This window comes from Tachypleus tridentatus, chromosome 7 (assembly GCF_004210375.1).
Source record: "Tachypleus tridentatus isolate NWPU-2018 chromosome 7, ASM421037v1, whole genome shotgun sequence".
Taxonomy (NCBI): Eukaryota; Metazoa; Arthropoda; class Merostomata; order Xiphosura; family Limulidae; genus Tachypleus; species Tachypleus tridentatus.
The window spans coordinates 38,241,666-38,258,189 of NC_134831.1; the positions used below are offsets into that span (position 1 = coordinate 38,241,666).

The following is a 16,524-nucleotide window of genomic DNA, read 5'->3' on the forward strand; positions in this document are numbered from 1 at the left end:
ACGTTACTGACATCCTGAACACGTGCCTTAACTATTATAACAAATTACAAATGGCTTCGCCCGTGGACGATGGAATTTGCGAGACATTACACAGTTGTTGCAAACCCTCGAACTTTCACAGGTTGACAACTTAGTGAAACCCATTACTCTGGGTGAATGTTGGATAGCTATTCAGTCGATGTCACTTGATAAATGTCCAGGACTAGATGGCCTAGCAGTGGAATTCTATTGCCACATGTGGCACGTTATTGTATCCCTCTTCGTTAGACTTTTTAATGATTGTCTGATCTATGGGTCCATGCCTCTGGGTATGCTGGATGGGTTAATTACTCTAATCAGTAAGGATCCCACTAAGTCCAAATACTTTTCCTCGTGGTGTCCCATATCCTTCCTGAATGTGGGTACAAAGATTGTATCTAAAGTCCTGTGTGCTCATTTGAGTGCTGTTATGCCCATTCTTGTCTGTTGTGCTTAGACGTGTGGTGTGCAGAGCAGAAGTATCCAACAAAACTTGTTGCATCTATGAGATCTGTTCTATTTAATCACGGATAGGAACATCCCTGCAATTTGTGTGTCACTCGATCAAAGTCAAGCTTTTGATCGAGTCCATCACAACATTTTTTGCAGTACATTCTGGAAAGGTATGGTTTTCATCCAGTTTTTGTGCAATATGTACGAACCTTCTATACGTCTTCTTTGAGCAGGCGCTTAGTAAATGGATACTCGACAGCTCTCTTTAATATCTATCAGGGTGTTCGTCAAGGATGTCCATTATTGCTATCCGTTTATACATTGGTGATAGAATGCCTGCTTTCTTATATGCATCACTTGGTTTTGGTGTATGGTCTTCAGGTTTCAGGAAGGGTGTCAGTTAAGTATGTAGCAACGCGATTGATGTGAACCTCTTTTTAGCAAACCTAACATAATTGGGTTCAGCACTGGCGATCGTCAACGAGTATTCTCAAGCCAGTGCAGCCTGGCTCAACGACACCAAATCTAGAGCTCGGTGATTGGGAAAATGGGCTTCATCCACAGACACCCTGTTTGAATTGGCATAGACTTTCTCTTTAGTCAAATGTTTTGGGATCTGTTTCCTTGTGGAACTCAAGGCTGCCTTACAGGAGGTGGTGCAACGTGTCTATTCGACAGTTCAAGATAATCGCTACAGCTTTGATAACTTGTTTTACAGGGATGAAGTGATAAAGAAAAGCATACTCTCCTTGAAATGGTTTTTGAGCGATTCTTTTTCTGAATAACCATAGTGCACGAGCTGTCGAGCAGCATGTCTACACATTCCTGTGGAGTGGTAAGACTGAGGCAGTGCCTCGGTTGTCTTTAAATAAGTCACCTCATAAGGGACAACTAAGCATCCCATGTGTCTAGACCATGTGTCTTTCTCTTTTCTTGTTCGTTCTATGTCTTTAAATGTTCATCCCTGTAGCCAACTTGCTCGTTTCTTGGTTAGCACAGAGCTCGAGCATTTTGGTGTTTCACCAGGTCTGAGTTAACCAATGTGTTTTGATCCTCCAAACTGGTATACTGACGCTGTTGTTGCGATCAGACGTTGTCACGCCCAGTCACGTGACTTTTCAACGGACTCCGGTTCTCTCTACCATCTGCTTGTCCCAGAATGTACTTACAGGATGGAGCAACACCACCCTGCTCTTCCATGGGATGTTATTTGGGGCCAGGTAGTGATGCATCATGTTGATAATTACCTTCAGGCTTTCAACTGGCACATCGTTCATAATATCTTACCGGTGAGAGAACATTTGTATCCCTGAAACATGTTATGTACATTGTGTCATGTTTGGGTGGAGTCTGTTCCGTACATGTTGGTCCTCTGTCTGACGTCGGGATATGGATAAAGGTGGCTCGTCTCTTCCGTGTCCATTCGATTTCGGACTAGGACCATATTGTATCTCGTGCTAGTCCCCGTTCCCAATCACCTGGCCTTTACGTTCCATTACATCTGGCTTGCTCGCAATCAATATATTTTTGAGCGAGCTCCAGTGATGTACATAAAATACTGGAGGCGGACTATAGGTTACTGGGATCTAGGAACTTTTACCTTCAATGGCGTTAAGACATTTCACCTATATGTACACTTGACAGTAAAAGGGTTCAACTAACTTTTTAGATTGTACTTGTACTTTCATTTTTGAATTTTCCTTTTCCATTTTTTGTATATTTAATTGTATTTAATTTCTTTCATTTTTTCTTTTCTGTATATTTATATTTAATTGTATTCAATTTTTTAAAATTTTCTTCTTTTGCATTTAATTTTTGTAAATAATATTCCTGATGTTGTACACATTTGTATATACTTCTTGTTTTTAATCTTAAATTTGTATATATCATTGTATATTGTTATTTATGTGTACATATTCGATTTTAATTTGTACATATCATTGTAACTCCAATCTCTATATTGCTTGTAGAAATGCGAGATCTTTTGTAAATCCTCCATTGTACTGTTCTTGTCTCACTAAATTCAATGCCTCCCAGTGGCTCAGCAGTATGTCTGCGGACTTATAACCCTACAAACCGGGTTTTGATACCCGTGGTGGGCAGAGCACAGATAGTCCATTGAGTTAGCTTTGTGCTTAATTTAAAACAACAACTAAATTAGAAAGATATTAATTTATTTCAATGTTAATTTTCATTGTTGTATATACTTATTGTACCTTTATTTGATTTCAAATTCTGTTAAACTCAGTGTTAAATCACATTTTTCTATATACTTATTGTTCTTTTGTATTTTTTATACTGATCTTTTGTTTAATAAATTCAAAATTATACCAGTTTGGACAGCTAGATGGGAAACTTCATGCTGTGCTGTCAATTAGTGCCTTTCCACCATATTGGGGGCTGGAAAACTAACATCAAGTGGTAAGTTTTATCTTACTTACCCCGAAATGGTAGTACCGTATTTTTTTATTTTTATTAATTCTTTACTTGGAAGAGCAGTCACCTATCCACAACTGTCTGCAGGCAGTGAAGAGTGATATAGATGTGGGACATGCAGGCTTGAGCACCCCATCTCGCTCTCCTAATATCTATTTCAATTCTATTTCTATATCTATTGCTGTTCTTTATTTCTTACGTGAGACTGACGAATAGAAGTTAAAGCTAATAGATTGTGTATCCTTACCGCTATGTGGGTCCTACTTCTTCAGTCACCTCCAAAACCTTGGGTAAATTGTATAATCCCAAATTGTAGTTTGTACCTTGGGATTTTTTTTTTCAGTTGATGCATCGTTTTTTGTTTAATTGTGTTGAGTTAAAATAACATTATATACACGCACTATTTTTAATCTAAAATATCAGATATTGCTATTTCTTTATAATAACAGCTAGATTTTAACTATATTAGTTAAGAATACATAAGATATTTTAAACTTATTACAGTCCCTCCCTGTGGTAAGTCTACAAGTGTACAACGCTAAAATTAGGGGCTCGATTCCCTCGGTGAACGCAACAGATAGCCCGATGTGGTTTGTGATAGAAACAAACACACAAATTTATTACATTAAAACAAAAAGAGGAAAATTGGTTCTCCCTAACGTAATTTTCTGTACAAAAAAACATTATTAACCAATGAGCCTCAATATTTTTAATAATAATTACATAAACTGTATATTTTTTACCCTTCTGAAATATTATGACTGAAGTTTTAAGTCTAAAAATATTTTTTAGTAAAATATGAATTTCGAAAGAGCAGAAAACATATTCAAAAACACCTAACTTTGTTGTATCAATGATTCTCTCAACCAAGTACGAAACACTGGCCATCTAGCGGGAAAACTATGTTAAAATGGTTGTGTTTAACCCATTGAGCTGGAGACAAGTAGATCAAGTTTAAATTCCAAGGTTGAAGCTGAATTATTAAGGTAGGGATGTACATTTCGATTCTGAGAAAAAAAGAAAACTTCTTTTTGGGAAGAATAAATTAAATTACTCTTAATAATTGAAAGCCTCTTTACGCTACATAAAATAGTTATGTTCTAGTATGAATGAGTACAGTTAAGAATGTATCTTCAACGTTACTTATACATAATTATACTTTTTCGTACTCGTAGCCATAGGTAACTTTTATCTGTTTATTGTGTGATATCCAAAAAGTAATAATTATACTTACATCTGTGACAGTATTGCACACAGTTTGAATCAAGTTTCACAGACCATTTTTAGACCCTTGATGACTGTTTAGATTACAGGGTTATTATTAGTAAAAATATGTATTTAGAATTATAATATCGTAAAATTACTTCTAGAAAGTTCAGACGTGATACAGGGCACATCAAAAACCAAATGGAGTATACTTTCCATTATTCTCAATCAGTATGTCGTAACTATTTCTAAAATATATAAAGTTATGGCAAGCATATTATTAAAGCTATTTTGAACAATGTATGTTTATCTTTACATTACCAGTGGTTTTGTATGTAGCGTTCTGTTTTTAATTTCTCCCAATGAAGGCTATTTTCCGTATAGTTCTGTTTTCACTGCTTCATGCAAAACGTTTCTTGTGTAAAAATTTATTTTCATACAGTACAAATCCAGAAATGCTAATCACCTTTTCACAGAACTAATAGCAGTTACCTCACAGTGTTACTTACACATGTTTTGTGCATGAAACCTTGAATGAGACTCTCAATCCTGCACTCATTTATGGGTACTGTACTACTCTATGATGCATCAGAGTAGTCCTAGGAGGGAAATATGTTCACCACATGCAGTAAACCCCATAACCACCTCATTCTATCCTTGGCTTTGGTTACATTTTTATTATTAGGAATTCTGGAATTTCTGTGTTTATTATTTACAATTTTTCTTACTTTTTTTTTCCTGACATTGAGAAGGAAGAAGACAAAATTTTAAATATTTCAGGTAGAACTTTGATACCTGTTCTTAACTAAATTGCAAAATTTGGGGCACAGTGCTTGAGTTTAATTAATGCCAAATTTTTTCATTACAACAGTGACCAAAGCCTATGTGCTATTGACACACCAGATCCATGTAAAAATGAAATAGTTTTGTGAATCAGGTATGAATTCACTTATTTGTGTGAATTAACTCTCCAAAATAGGAGTTGTTTGTTATTAATTTCAGTTGCAAATGGAGACACTTTTATGGCCAAGTGGTATTATTGTCATTGTGCACTAAATGGTTGGTTTAATTGTGGTTTTGTATTGTGTCTTTTTATTTGTAACTAATTATTTTATTATATGTGTATAAGTTATTATTATAAATAATTTTAACTACTGCTTCTGTCACCTGATTATGCTTCTGGTTCTTCACTTCTAGATTAGGAACAGATAACCTCATCTTCATTCTTTGCTAAGCTGTTTCCATAGGTATGTAATTGCAATGTGTTTAAAATCTTTTTCCAGTTGATTTTGTTGAACCTTGGGCTAGCTTGTTATATAAGCCTCTTTCTTTTGACTTTCTTCTCTTTATAATAACTTCCACTGATATTCATGTTAATGCCAAACCATTTTGTCTCAGCTTTATTACAAACCACAGCTGTCTCAGACCTTGAAAATCTTAGTGTGTATGGCATTTCTTTCTGATTTATTTTCTTTCTTTGTCTCTCTCTCTCTCTGATCATTAGTCATCTTGACTTTCATTTGCTTAACCTGTTTGCTATCTGTCTACACTACACTTTCTTTTAGGGGTTCAACTTAGTATTTCAAAGGCTTCAATGGAGGTGAATTACACCTACCTTTTCTCCACCATGGCCCCGTTTTTTTAAAACCTCTGCACTGTTCTAATTAACTTTTTTTTTCTGTTTCTTAGACTTGTCTTACATTTTAGTATCATTGTCCTTGGTTTTATTTTAGGACTTGTCATGTGGTGACCTTCCTTTGTAATAAATTTTTTGGAGGATTACTTATCTGTTGGATGATTAAGCTAAAGCAATTTGCCTTCAGTAATCTGTGGTAATTTCATCCTCTACATTGCTTGGTTCAAGAGATCCTAACAGGTTTTTTTTGTCTTCAGAAATCTTGTTATGTAGCTTCTTCACCAACTGATAGTTTCTGACGTCTCACTCGTGGAGGGCTGGGTATCATGGATCATGGAGTTTCTGGAGTTACCTCTAGCTTCATTCTGATGGGATTTCAGTGCTTCTACTTTGAGTATCTACAGTGAGCTCCTTTTTTAGAAGACTGTTGGGTCACTCAGGTCCAATCTCTTATCCAAATGTTTGTGTATGCTCTTCCTTGACCATTTTACATTTCTTTGATTCTTAAAGACCTCTTTTCAGACTTACTTATCAGCCATCTGTTCTCTCTACCATCATTCTGTAAGGATGTGATTTTTTCTCTTTTTGATTGTTGGAGACCTTACTTTTACATTGTGCCTCCACAAACTTTTTGTAATGTTACTTTCACTGCACTGTGGCTTCATCTACATATGGTTTTCTTCTCTAGATTTACCATTCCTCAGTTTTAGCACAGGCTCTAAGAGGGTGAATTGAACTTTTTTTGCTGCTCCAACAGTGATCTTACTATATGTATACTTTTGTATTATGGGTTGATGGAAGCAATTATGTAGTTAGTGTTGCTTTGCAAAGAGTACTTCTCACAAAATCTGTACTGAGTAGGTGATCCAGTGCTTAATCCATTTGCCCTGACTCAATGCATTCTGTTGATATGGGGTTGGCTGGTTTGGTATTATATTAACATATCTTTTCATCCATGTTGCACTTGAAGAAAAGCAAAATGGCACTGGACGTGAACTTGCTTGTGACCGCTTTCCATATTAATAGCAATCCATTGTATATCCCATCTATATGGGACCTTATACAGGTGTCATGTTTCCTGTTTGACCTAAGTATTTCTCTAGCATTCTCTCCTGTGTGAATCTGCACTCCTGTTTTCCCTAGTCTTGGGGAGATTTATATGGAGAGTTGTATCATTGTAAGCTCACCTTTGTGAGACTAAATGGATACACCTCTTGGTTGAAAGTAGGATTTGGGATGTTTGCCTGGAAATGTAGTGCATATTTCTGGATGCATTTCTGGAATGATTCATCCTGCATCTTGTTATTCTAGTAGGTTTTTCTCATGTACTGTATGGTTAGACCTATTGTACTAGCAATACTATACATTTATGGTCTGTTGACCTCTTGAGATATACAGGCCAGATGATTAGTTATTTCATTCTATCCATCTATGTGACACTTTAATATCATGTGGGAAATTCTTTTGATAGTAGCTTTACAATGTAGAATTTGTTGAGAGATTAATAGGATTTCATAAAGTTAGTATTTTTCTTAGCTGAAAATAGATACAGAACATTCCTCTTCCAATGTGTTTTTTTTTCCTTGTCATTTAAAAAGAAGTCATTGTTAAGATGCGAGTGTACATGGGTATACTGCAGATGGAGAATGTGTTGTCTTCCTACTGGTGAAGGGTTATAGTGTAATGACAACTACATGGTAGATTGATGCAATGCATGTTAATAAGTATAGGGTAGGAATTTTTCTTAAGGCTTGGTACATGCACAAAATGGCTTGGGGTAATAGTTATAAATTCTGTGGAGAGGTGAGGTTCTATGTGAAATACATAATCAGGTGAAGAAAATGCTAAATTTAGATTCTTTAAAATGTTAAGTGAAATATATTTTGTTTGTTTTGTAGGTTTCTACAAGTTTGTTTTTTCATGGTGCTGGTTGGAGGATTTGCTGCTACACTTCAGAAATGTTCCAGAACATTACTTTACTTCACAAATAGGAATGGTTTAAAGTTTCTCCATAGGTTTAATGTAGACCTTTCTAATAAAGCAGCCACTGAGAAATGTATACCATGTACACTTGGTAGGTGTTGCAGTTTGTACCATGTGTTTCACTTCGTTTTCATTCTGGTTTCCATTCCATCTAAATGTCTAATTGAACTGGCTAAAACAACTTCCTTGTACCATGATGCTAGAGTAGTGAAATATTTAAATATTAGTTAATGACTGGAAAAGGTTTTGTATGAAGTATTTTTTTAGATTTCCTTACCTATTCTCTTGCAATTTAAAATAGAAACAGAATTCAAAATAAATTTATAGGCTATCAGTAGTATCCTCCAATTAAATAGTTTTCATTAAAGTTTTTTGGAAATTTAATCCTTTCATAATTTATCAGTATTAGTTTTCTAAACTGTAAAAATGTTTTATATATTTAACTGAGAAATTATCACAATTTTATATAATATTATAATTTTGATGGTTGTCCTAACCTAAAGTGAGTGTTTAATTTTTGAATGAAAATGGAAATAAAGATTTTGTTTATAAGTGTACGTATTACAAGTATAATTTATATGCAACTCAGTTGATTTAAATGCTTTTACTGATAATAATGGTGCTCATTTCACTGAATATCTTGTGCATGTTATGAAGTGCAAATAACAGCTTGATACATCTGATGGATGATGGCAGTTTTATTCTTCACAATGCTAAAAAATACCAAAGACCTCAATCTGCAGAAACAGTAAGAAAATATGCAAGTCTAAAATTAAGAATTGTTCTAAAATTTGATGATTTTTTGTTGTTGTTTAAATTTCTTTTGGATTTGGGACAAAGTTATTAATTGTTATTTCAATTCTTGAAGAGAAGGAATATTAAAGGTCAAATGGAAATATTTCTTCTAAATTATAATGATGGAAGAAGAGCCAGAACATAGACGCTAAGAAGAGATGAATCTGTAGGCTGAAGACAAGTTCAACTGATGTTGCCAGTGGTCTGATTTTATTTACAGGTGTTTGATCCTGATGAAATGTAGTTACCCAAAATACATTTTAAAAAGAACAACAAAAATATTTTTCAGTAGAAAGCTGGGTAGTATGTATTCATTTTATTTATTTTACCAACAAGCCATTTCTAGCAAAGGCCAAGGTTGCTTGAAAATCAGATGTAGAACCATACAGTAAACATTTAAAACTTATTGGTGGACATATAGACTATAATATTTACAGTTAGTGTTTCATCAGGTACAACAAACAACTTGAACTCTTGTAGTAACATTCATGTTATATAGAAATCTAACAGTTAAATTTTAACTTAAGTGTTGAGGTAAGATCATATTTTAAGTATTAACCATTGTTGACATACTTTATAATTTGCTAATCTCCTGTAATATAGTTTGAACACTTATAGGTTTGTTCACAAGTTTAATTGTAGTAATTCTGTTTTCCTTTTTATTCACATGTAGAAGGCTTATTGTTTTTGTTATTGAACTTTAAAGATGCCAAATTCTGAAATGAATTACACTATGATGGAACTTGCATGATTTTGAGAAAATCTTTCTACCAAAATGTGTATTATTACCATATAAGGTGAATCCAGACTTACATGTGGTGGAATCAGTCATTATAGTAAAAGAAAGTTTCATGTAAAAATCTAATATTGGCTTCCTAAATGTTTTGTTTTATAGTTCCCATAAGTATACTAAATGTGGTGAATTGTTCTTTAATTCTAAGGTAAAAATGTATTCTTCAGATGGCTGGAATAGATAAAAACTTTAATTAAAATAAAGTACATCTGTACTTTTCTTTAATTAAAGTTTTTTTAATATCCATACCACCATCTTGAGAATACATTTTTACTTCAAGTGGGTTTCTCGTCATTGTGAATTCTAAGGTAATGTGTTGTTAATGTTATGAAGTTTCACTTTGCAGTTCAGATAACACAATACAGTCAGTGATGTAAAAAGCTCATGTTTCTAGATGAATACAAAGATCAACTCAGATGCAGTCCTGTTCAACCAAATGATCCAAAACTTCTGAAAGTTTCTATTCTTGGAGAACCTAATGTTGGAAAGTCTACACTCACAAACAGCCTTCTTGGATGGCGGGCAAGTTGTTTTGGTTCTTTTGGAAGTTTGTGTTTTCTAATTCTTAAAAACATTAGTACTAATTAATGTTTCAGTTTAGATGTAGTCATCTACATTGTATTTGAACTATTTTCTAAATATTTTAATCATGAATGCCTTCTGGTTTTTTCATCTCTTTAGGTGTGTTCTGTATCAAGTAAAGTCCACACAACGAGACGAAACACAGCAGGAGTTCTTACAGAAGGCAATACACAAATTGTAAGATATATAGAAATTCATACCATAAGCAGTGCTTGAAATGGGGTGTTATATCGCCCTGGGAATGATACAGAGTAGCATACAATAGAGGGAAGGATAATTCTTGCTAAGGCCTTGGTTGGTATCAGAGTTTCCAATATTACAACCCACAACTGAAAACATCTATTTGTACTTAATATTATTGCTTTATTCACCTTTGAATCATATCTGACTAATAATCCCACCACACAAGTTGTAAATCACATGATAAACATGCAACTCATGTCACTTTATCAAATTATCTAATGCTCAAATTGCTTGTCAGTATAAGTTGTGGAGAATTGTTATTATAAATGTCTTCTAATCTAATCTGTTAAGTTTCAAATTTCTTTAAATTACATTTGTACTAATAAATAAAGAAAAATATTAAATGTAGTACTTGGTTTTAAACATTTCACAAATTACAATATTTCATAATTTTGAACATTAAGTTGTAGCAAATCAGTTAGAAAAAATCCCCAAAAACTGTGTTACTGATGGACATTTTTAAAAATCATATAATTATTTTTTCTGTTATAAATTTGAGTCTATCAAAAGTTTTAAAGCTGAAACTTCTCAAATGATACTAAGATGTATGTTTTTGGTGTATTTTCATATGTTTTCTTTAGCCTTGAGTATTTTGTTGAATGATTTAATTGGACCATTTTGCACCACTTTGTATCCTGTAACAAAGTTACATAATCACCATAATATATCAGTGTACCACTAGCATTCAAATAATTGATTTATTTTAAACACATGCTTTCTAAAAATATGCTTTATCAACAATAATACTGACTTTTTATATATACTGTATCAAAATAGTTAAATTACAGTTTAATGTTATTTCAGATTAACTTAATAATGTGTCATGTACAGTATTTAATATTTAAGACCTTATGCACATACACAGTAGTATACAGAATACTATCTGTTTCAAACTATACATTAAACTATTCCACTGTAGAATATTTAGAAATAGTGAAAGATTTGTTTCTCTACAAATTACATGCTGCAATAATATTGTGTATAACTTCATAAGTGGCTTATTCCAGACAACTCAGCATTATCTTACATGGTCATAATGTTAGAACCTTGAATGTTGTATCTGAAATTACTATTCCAGACAACTCAGCATTATCTTACATGGTCATAATGTTAGAACCTTGAATGTTGTATCTGAAATTACTATTCCAGACAACTCAGCATTATCTTACATGGTCATAATGTTAGAACCTTGAATGTTGTATCTGAAATTACTATTCCAGACAACTCAGCATTATCTTACATGGTCATAATGTTAGAACCTTGAATGTTGTATCTGAAATTACTATTCCAGACAACTCAGCATTATCTTACATGGTCATAATGTTAGAACCTTGAATGTTGTATCTGAAATTACTATTCCAGACAACTCAGCATTATCTTACATGGTCATAATGTTAGAACCTTGAATGTTGTATCTGAAATTACTATTCCAGACAACTCAGCATTATCTTACATGCATTACATGGTCATAATGTTAGAACCTTGAATGTTGTATCTGAAATTACTATTCCAGACAACTCAGCATTATCTTACATGGTCATAATGTTAGAACCTTGAATGTTGTATCTGAAATTACTATTCCAGACAACTCAGCGTTATCTTACATGGTCATAATGTTAGAACCTTGAATGTTGTATCTGAAATTACTATTCCAGACAACTCAGCATTATCTTACATGGTCATAATGTTAGAACCTTGAATGTTGTATCTGAAATTACTATTCCAGACAACTCAGCATTATCGTACATGGTCATAATGTTAGAACCTTGAATGTTGTATCTGAAATTACTATTCCAGACAACTCAGCATTATCTTACATGGTCATAATGTTAGAACCTTGAATGTTGTATCTGAAATTACTATTCCAGACAACTCAGCATTATCTTACATGGTCATAATGTTAGAACCTTGAATGTTGTATCTGAAATTACTATTCCAGACAACTCAGCATTATCTTACATGGTCATAATGTTAGAACCTTGAATGTTGTATCTGAAATTACTATTCCAGACAACTCAGCATTATCTTACATGGTCATAATGTTAGAACCTTGAATGTTGTATCTGAAATTACTATTCCAGACAACTCAGCATTATCGCAAATTACATGGTCATAATGTTAGAACCTTGAATGTTGTATCTGAAATTACTATTCCAGACAACTCAGCATTATCTTACATGGTCATAATGTTAGAACCTTGAATGTTGTATCTGAAATTACTATTCCAGACAACTCAGCATTATCTTACATGGTCATAATGTTAGAACCTTGAATGTTGTATCTGAAATTACTCAAATGCTTTTTAATCACTCTAGGGAAAATAATTATTCATATCATTTTTTACTTATGAGGCAAATGCATATTTAACCAATAAAAAAAACAAAACTAGTATTTTTGGATGTTCTTCAACTAGTCTAAATTTGAAGTCAAATAACAAAGTTAGCATAACATCAAGTAATTTTATCAACTAAAATTTTTTATAATTATAACATTATCTTCCAAACTTTAAAAGCTGTTAGGGAAAGAATAAGATGAAAAACGTGAAGGTTTATTTGTGTGTGTGTATGGTAAGGTTACTAAGAATATCTGCTAATGTGCCTAATTTTGAACTACTGACCACGAGGAGAGTAATTGGTTGGCAACATCTACCTCCAACTCTTGGGTTATTTTTTACCAACAAAGATTGGGATTGACCATTATGTTATAATGCTTTCATGACTGAAAGGATAAAGATGTTCTATAATGGATTTTAATTCCATGACCCACAGATTGTGATTTAATTACCTCAGTAATCAGTTTTTTACATAAAACAGAGACTTTCACTGTAATAATATAGTATTTGGGATTAATCACTGTCAATAAAATATGATTCTGTAATGCAAAAGTTTTAGTTGTTATAAATTTATCTTATAAAGTTTGAAACCTGATAGGGAATAAGTAATAAGAAAACTGAATATATGCTCAGGTAGCATTTGTTCACTGTAGTGACAACACTGTTTAAATATTGAACTGGCAGGTGTGACCTCCTAACAGAAGACTCTAATGATCTACATTGGCTAATTAGTTTGTTGTCACCAGACATACAAAATGTACATCCAGAGCTCTTTAATGGAACATTTGGAGTCATAGAATGTTTTTCAAATATGATAACATAAAAAAATAAAAATTTTGTAACTCAAAACACTAGTTTTTGTTACATCTGCTTTGAAAAAATTAAAGGCTGTGATTTTTTTTTTAAAATTAACATCTTTGGTATTTGTATAAGGCAGAGTTCTCCGTAAATACAACATCTACATTTTGGAAGAGTGGTAATTATGATTTTTATAACCTTGTATTTGCTTCAGTTGTTCTTGAGTATAATTATTTTTAAAGGATGAATCAAACATTTCAAAATATACATGTAGGTTGTTTGCTATTTCAGGTATTTTTAGATACTCCTGGACTGGTAACACCTGATCAAGGAAAAAAGTAAGTAACTGATTACTTACTGTAAAACAGATAATAAGATATATTATCATACAAAAATCAGTGACTTGTGTAACGATCAATGTATTTTGTAGACTACAGCTACACTTTTCTCTGACTACACAATAATATGTTAAAGATATTGAAATTATTTTTGTAGACACCATCTGGACTCTACTGTGACTACAGGCCCTAGTAAGTCTCTTCAGCATGCAGACACAAGTAAGTATATTAACAGGTGCTGTCACTGTTTCAAGTTAGAATTGATCTGTTAAATAAAGTAACTGTTATAAGCATTGTTCATTGTCAGCTTAGAATGTGTGATGTGAAATGTAGACCCAATTAATGTGATATTAAGTTTGTACTGGTCTTAAAACTTGAAAAATGTACATTAATTTAGAAACGTTGAGCTTACAGTCATTGTGTAGTAGTACAAATTCTTACATGTGTAATTAATTTATTGTATTTTAGTTTTGGTCATAGTTGATGTAGCAAACAAATGGACAAGAAATCGTCTTGACCATGGCATATTAAAGTTGCTTCATCAGTATCCGAACAAGGATTGTGTGCTAGTGCTAAACAAGGTAATTTGTTTGTGTAGATTTTGTGCTAGTTGACCACAACAACTTAGATAATTTACAGTGGAACTTAGTAAGTTTGGATAAGAAAGCCTTTTAGAGAAAGAGGTGATAAAACAAATAATGTAACATAGTATTCTGTCTGTAGGCTTCTATTTAAAGATTTATTGTATATCCACTGGAATTAGGTCAGAAATTACTAAACATCAGCATGGAAAAAAACTGATATATGCTTGCTTTTAACTCTCAAATCTGTATTTTGTTTTTTTTTAAGTAATTATTCATTTGTTTTTAGTATCTTTGTAAAAGAAATAATGTATGTGTGGTATTTAAGATTTGTTTTCAGGTATTCAGATAATAGGTGAGTTGAAAATAGTGAACCAAATAAATTATTGGAATTCTTTATTTTTAACAGATTTATTTAACAGGTAGGTTTATTAAATTGTAAACAAAGAGAGATATCTTCTTTTTATTAGACATTAATGATCAAACATCTCATTTTTACAGGTAGATTTATTACCATCTAAACAGAAATTGTTGGAAATTTCTCGGTCATTGACTATGGGAAAAGTTGGTGGAAAAGACGTGCCTACATTTCAAACAAGGAGGAAACACCAGAAAATATCTCTGAATTCACTGTTCAAGATGACAGAAAATAACTTACTGGAAGAAAACAATGAGGTTGATTCCAGTGAGGCCAAAACAGGTTGGCCTAATTTCTCTAGAGTCTTTATGATATCAGCCTTGGATGGTAACGGTGTTGCTGACCTGAGAGTAAGTGAGATCTAACAACTTTGTGAGGTTTCAGTTTTATTTTTGGGATATAATTTACTGATAGATCTCTGACATATTAGGTATATGGGTAATGTTATAATGTGTTACTTCTGGAATTTATTTTACATATTGTTAATATGTAATCTATAAATATATATTGTTGTTTACTTCATTCAATAATTAGTTTCCAAGAGTTACATCCAGTATAGTTTTTGATTGAACTTAGCCTCATTATTGAGTTTCTGTAGTGCATATTGATAACAGTTAATTGTTTCAACAGTATAATTCTTGTAAGAACAAAGTTTGTTGCTTAATGTCAGATGTTATAGAATCGATTACAATTTATTATTTAAACCATTGGGAACATTGTACTCTCAGTTGCAGTTCATATTTTAGTGAACACTCCTGAAGAAGCTGTAAGGAGAAATGTTGAATGTTTAATAAAAAAAAAACATTTTGGTGTTATAAGGTCATTTCTTTCTAATATTAAAATAAACCATTCATGTCCAAAACAAGTTGTATTGGGATTTCCTGACAAAAACCAATGTTTTAAATGTTTTATTGTATGGTATTTCTCCACACAATTTCATAAATAACAAACACAAAGAAATGTATTTCTAAGTATCTTAATAATTAAATTAGTAAAGGTCTTAATAATTTTAACTGGTTTACATAACAAAGTATCTCAAAGTAATTAGTTTTATCAATTTTGTGGATTTTCTATTCTTGCAATTTTTTGTACTTTCATTAGACATATTTATTGGAGACTGCCCGTCAAGCACCATGGCTGTATCATTGTAGTACAGTGACAGACCAAAGTCCGTTGGAGGTTGTTCAGATGGCTGTTCGAGAAAAATTACTAGAATATCTACCCAAAGAAATCCCTTATAATGTGAACTTGGTAATATTTTGTGCTTTCTGGTCCCATGAAGATTTTTTTAAGATTGGTTAATAAATAGTTGTTCTGGGTCACACCACTAATACAGTAGTAAAGTAACTGACTAGGTTATGCTAGAGATTTCTCTAATCACTATTTGGATTCGTTTACAAGTAATCTAAATTAAAAATCTTATCCACAGAAGAATTTGTGGATAAGATTTTTGAAGACATTTAAAATGTCATAGCTTGTACATCAGTTTTTTACCAGAAAGGAGAGTAAAATTAAAATTTGTAATAACAATTTATACACACACATTCATTATTTTATTTGAATGTTCATAATTATAACCTTGTAATTTTTAAAGTTTTATTTGCTTTGTTAGCAATTATTTATGACTTGAAGCTAAATACTTTCATAAAAAAACAAAAAAACAGTTGCATTAACACTAAAAGCTGTTCAAAAATTCTAAGACAATGGTAGAACAGCTCAACTAACAATTTTGGTCACATTATAGTTTGGTGTATCTCTGAAAAGTGGTGTACACTATGAAACTTTGTAGAATGGATGGCAACTGCCTGTTGTGGAAACAGAAGTGTAGAGGATGACATTTTGAAAGTCTTTCGCCTTTTGTATTCAGGTCAATATGTGTATAAGATGTTGCCAGTCTTTTATAGTGTCCTGG

The 16,524-nt window shown here is 32.5% G+C and overlaps 1 protein-coding gene across 3 annotated transcripts in view; it reads left to right on the forward strand.

Annotated features, from left to right (window-relative positions):
• Positions 1-3,758: 3,758 nt before the first annotated feature.
• Positions 3,759-16,524, forward strand: part of LOC143255470 (GTPase Era, mitochondrial) — a 28,244-nt gene continuing 15,478 nt past the window's right edge. For all 3 annotated transcript variants that reach the window (XR_013030671.1, XM_076511184.1, XM_076511185.1), the window contains exons 1-9: positions 3,759-3,893; positions 7,648-7,823; positions 9,715-9,842; positions 10,002-10,079; positions 13,567-13,613; positions 13,771-13,832; positions 14,082-14,194; positions 14,696-14,962; positions 15,714-15,863. Coding sequence is in view for 2 of the 3 variants with exons in the window: in XM_076511184.1 (XP_076367299.1) it covers positions 7,670-7,823; positions 9,715-9,842; positions 10,002-10,079; positions 13,567-13,613; positions 13,771-13,832; positions 14,082-14,194; positions 14,696-14,962; positions 15,714-15,863 (999 nt within the window). In the remaining variant the exon portion in view is untranslated. The remainder of the gene's footprint in view (positions 3,894-7,647; positions 7,824-9,714; positions 9,843-10,001; positions 10,080-13,566; positions 13,614-13,770; positions 13,833-14,081; positions 14,195-14,695; positions 14,963-15,713; positions 15,864-16,524) is intronic.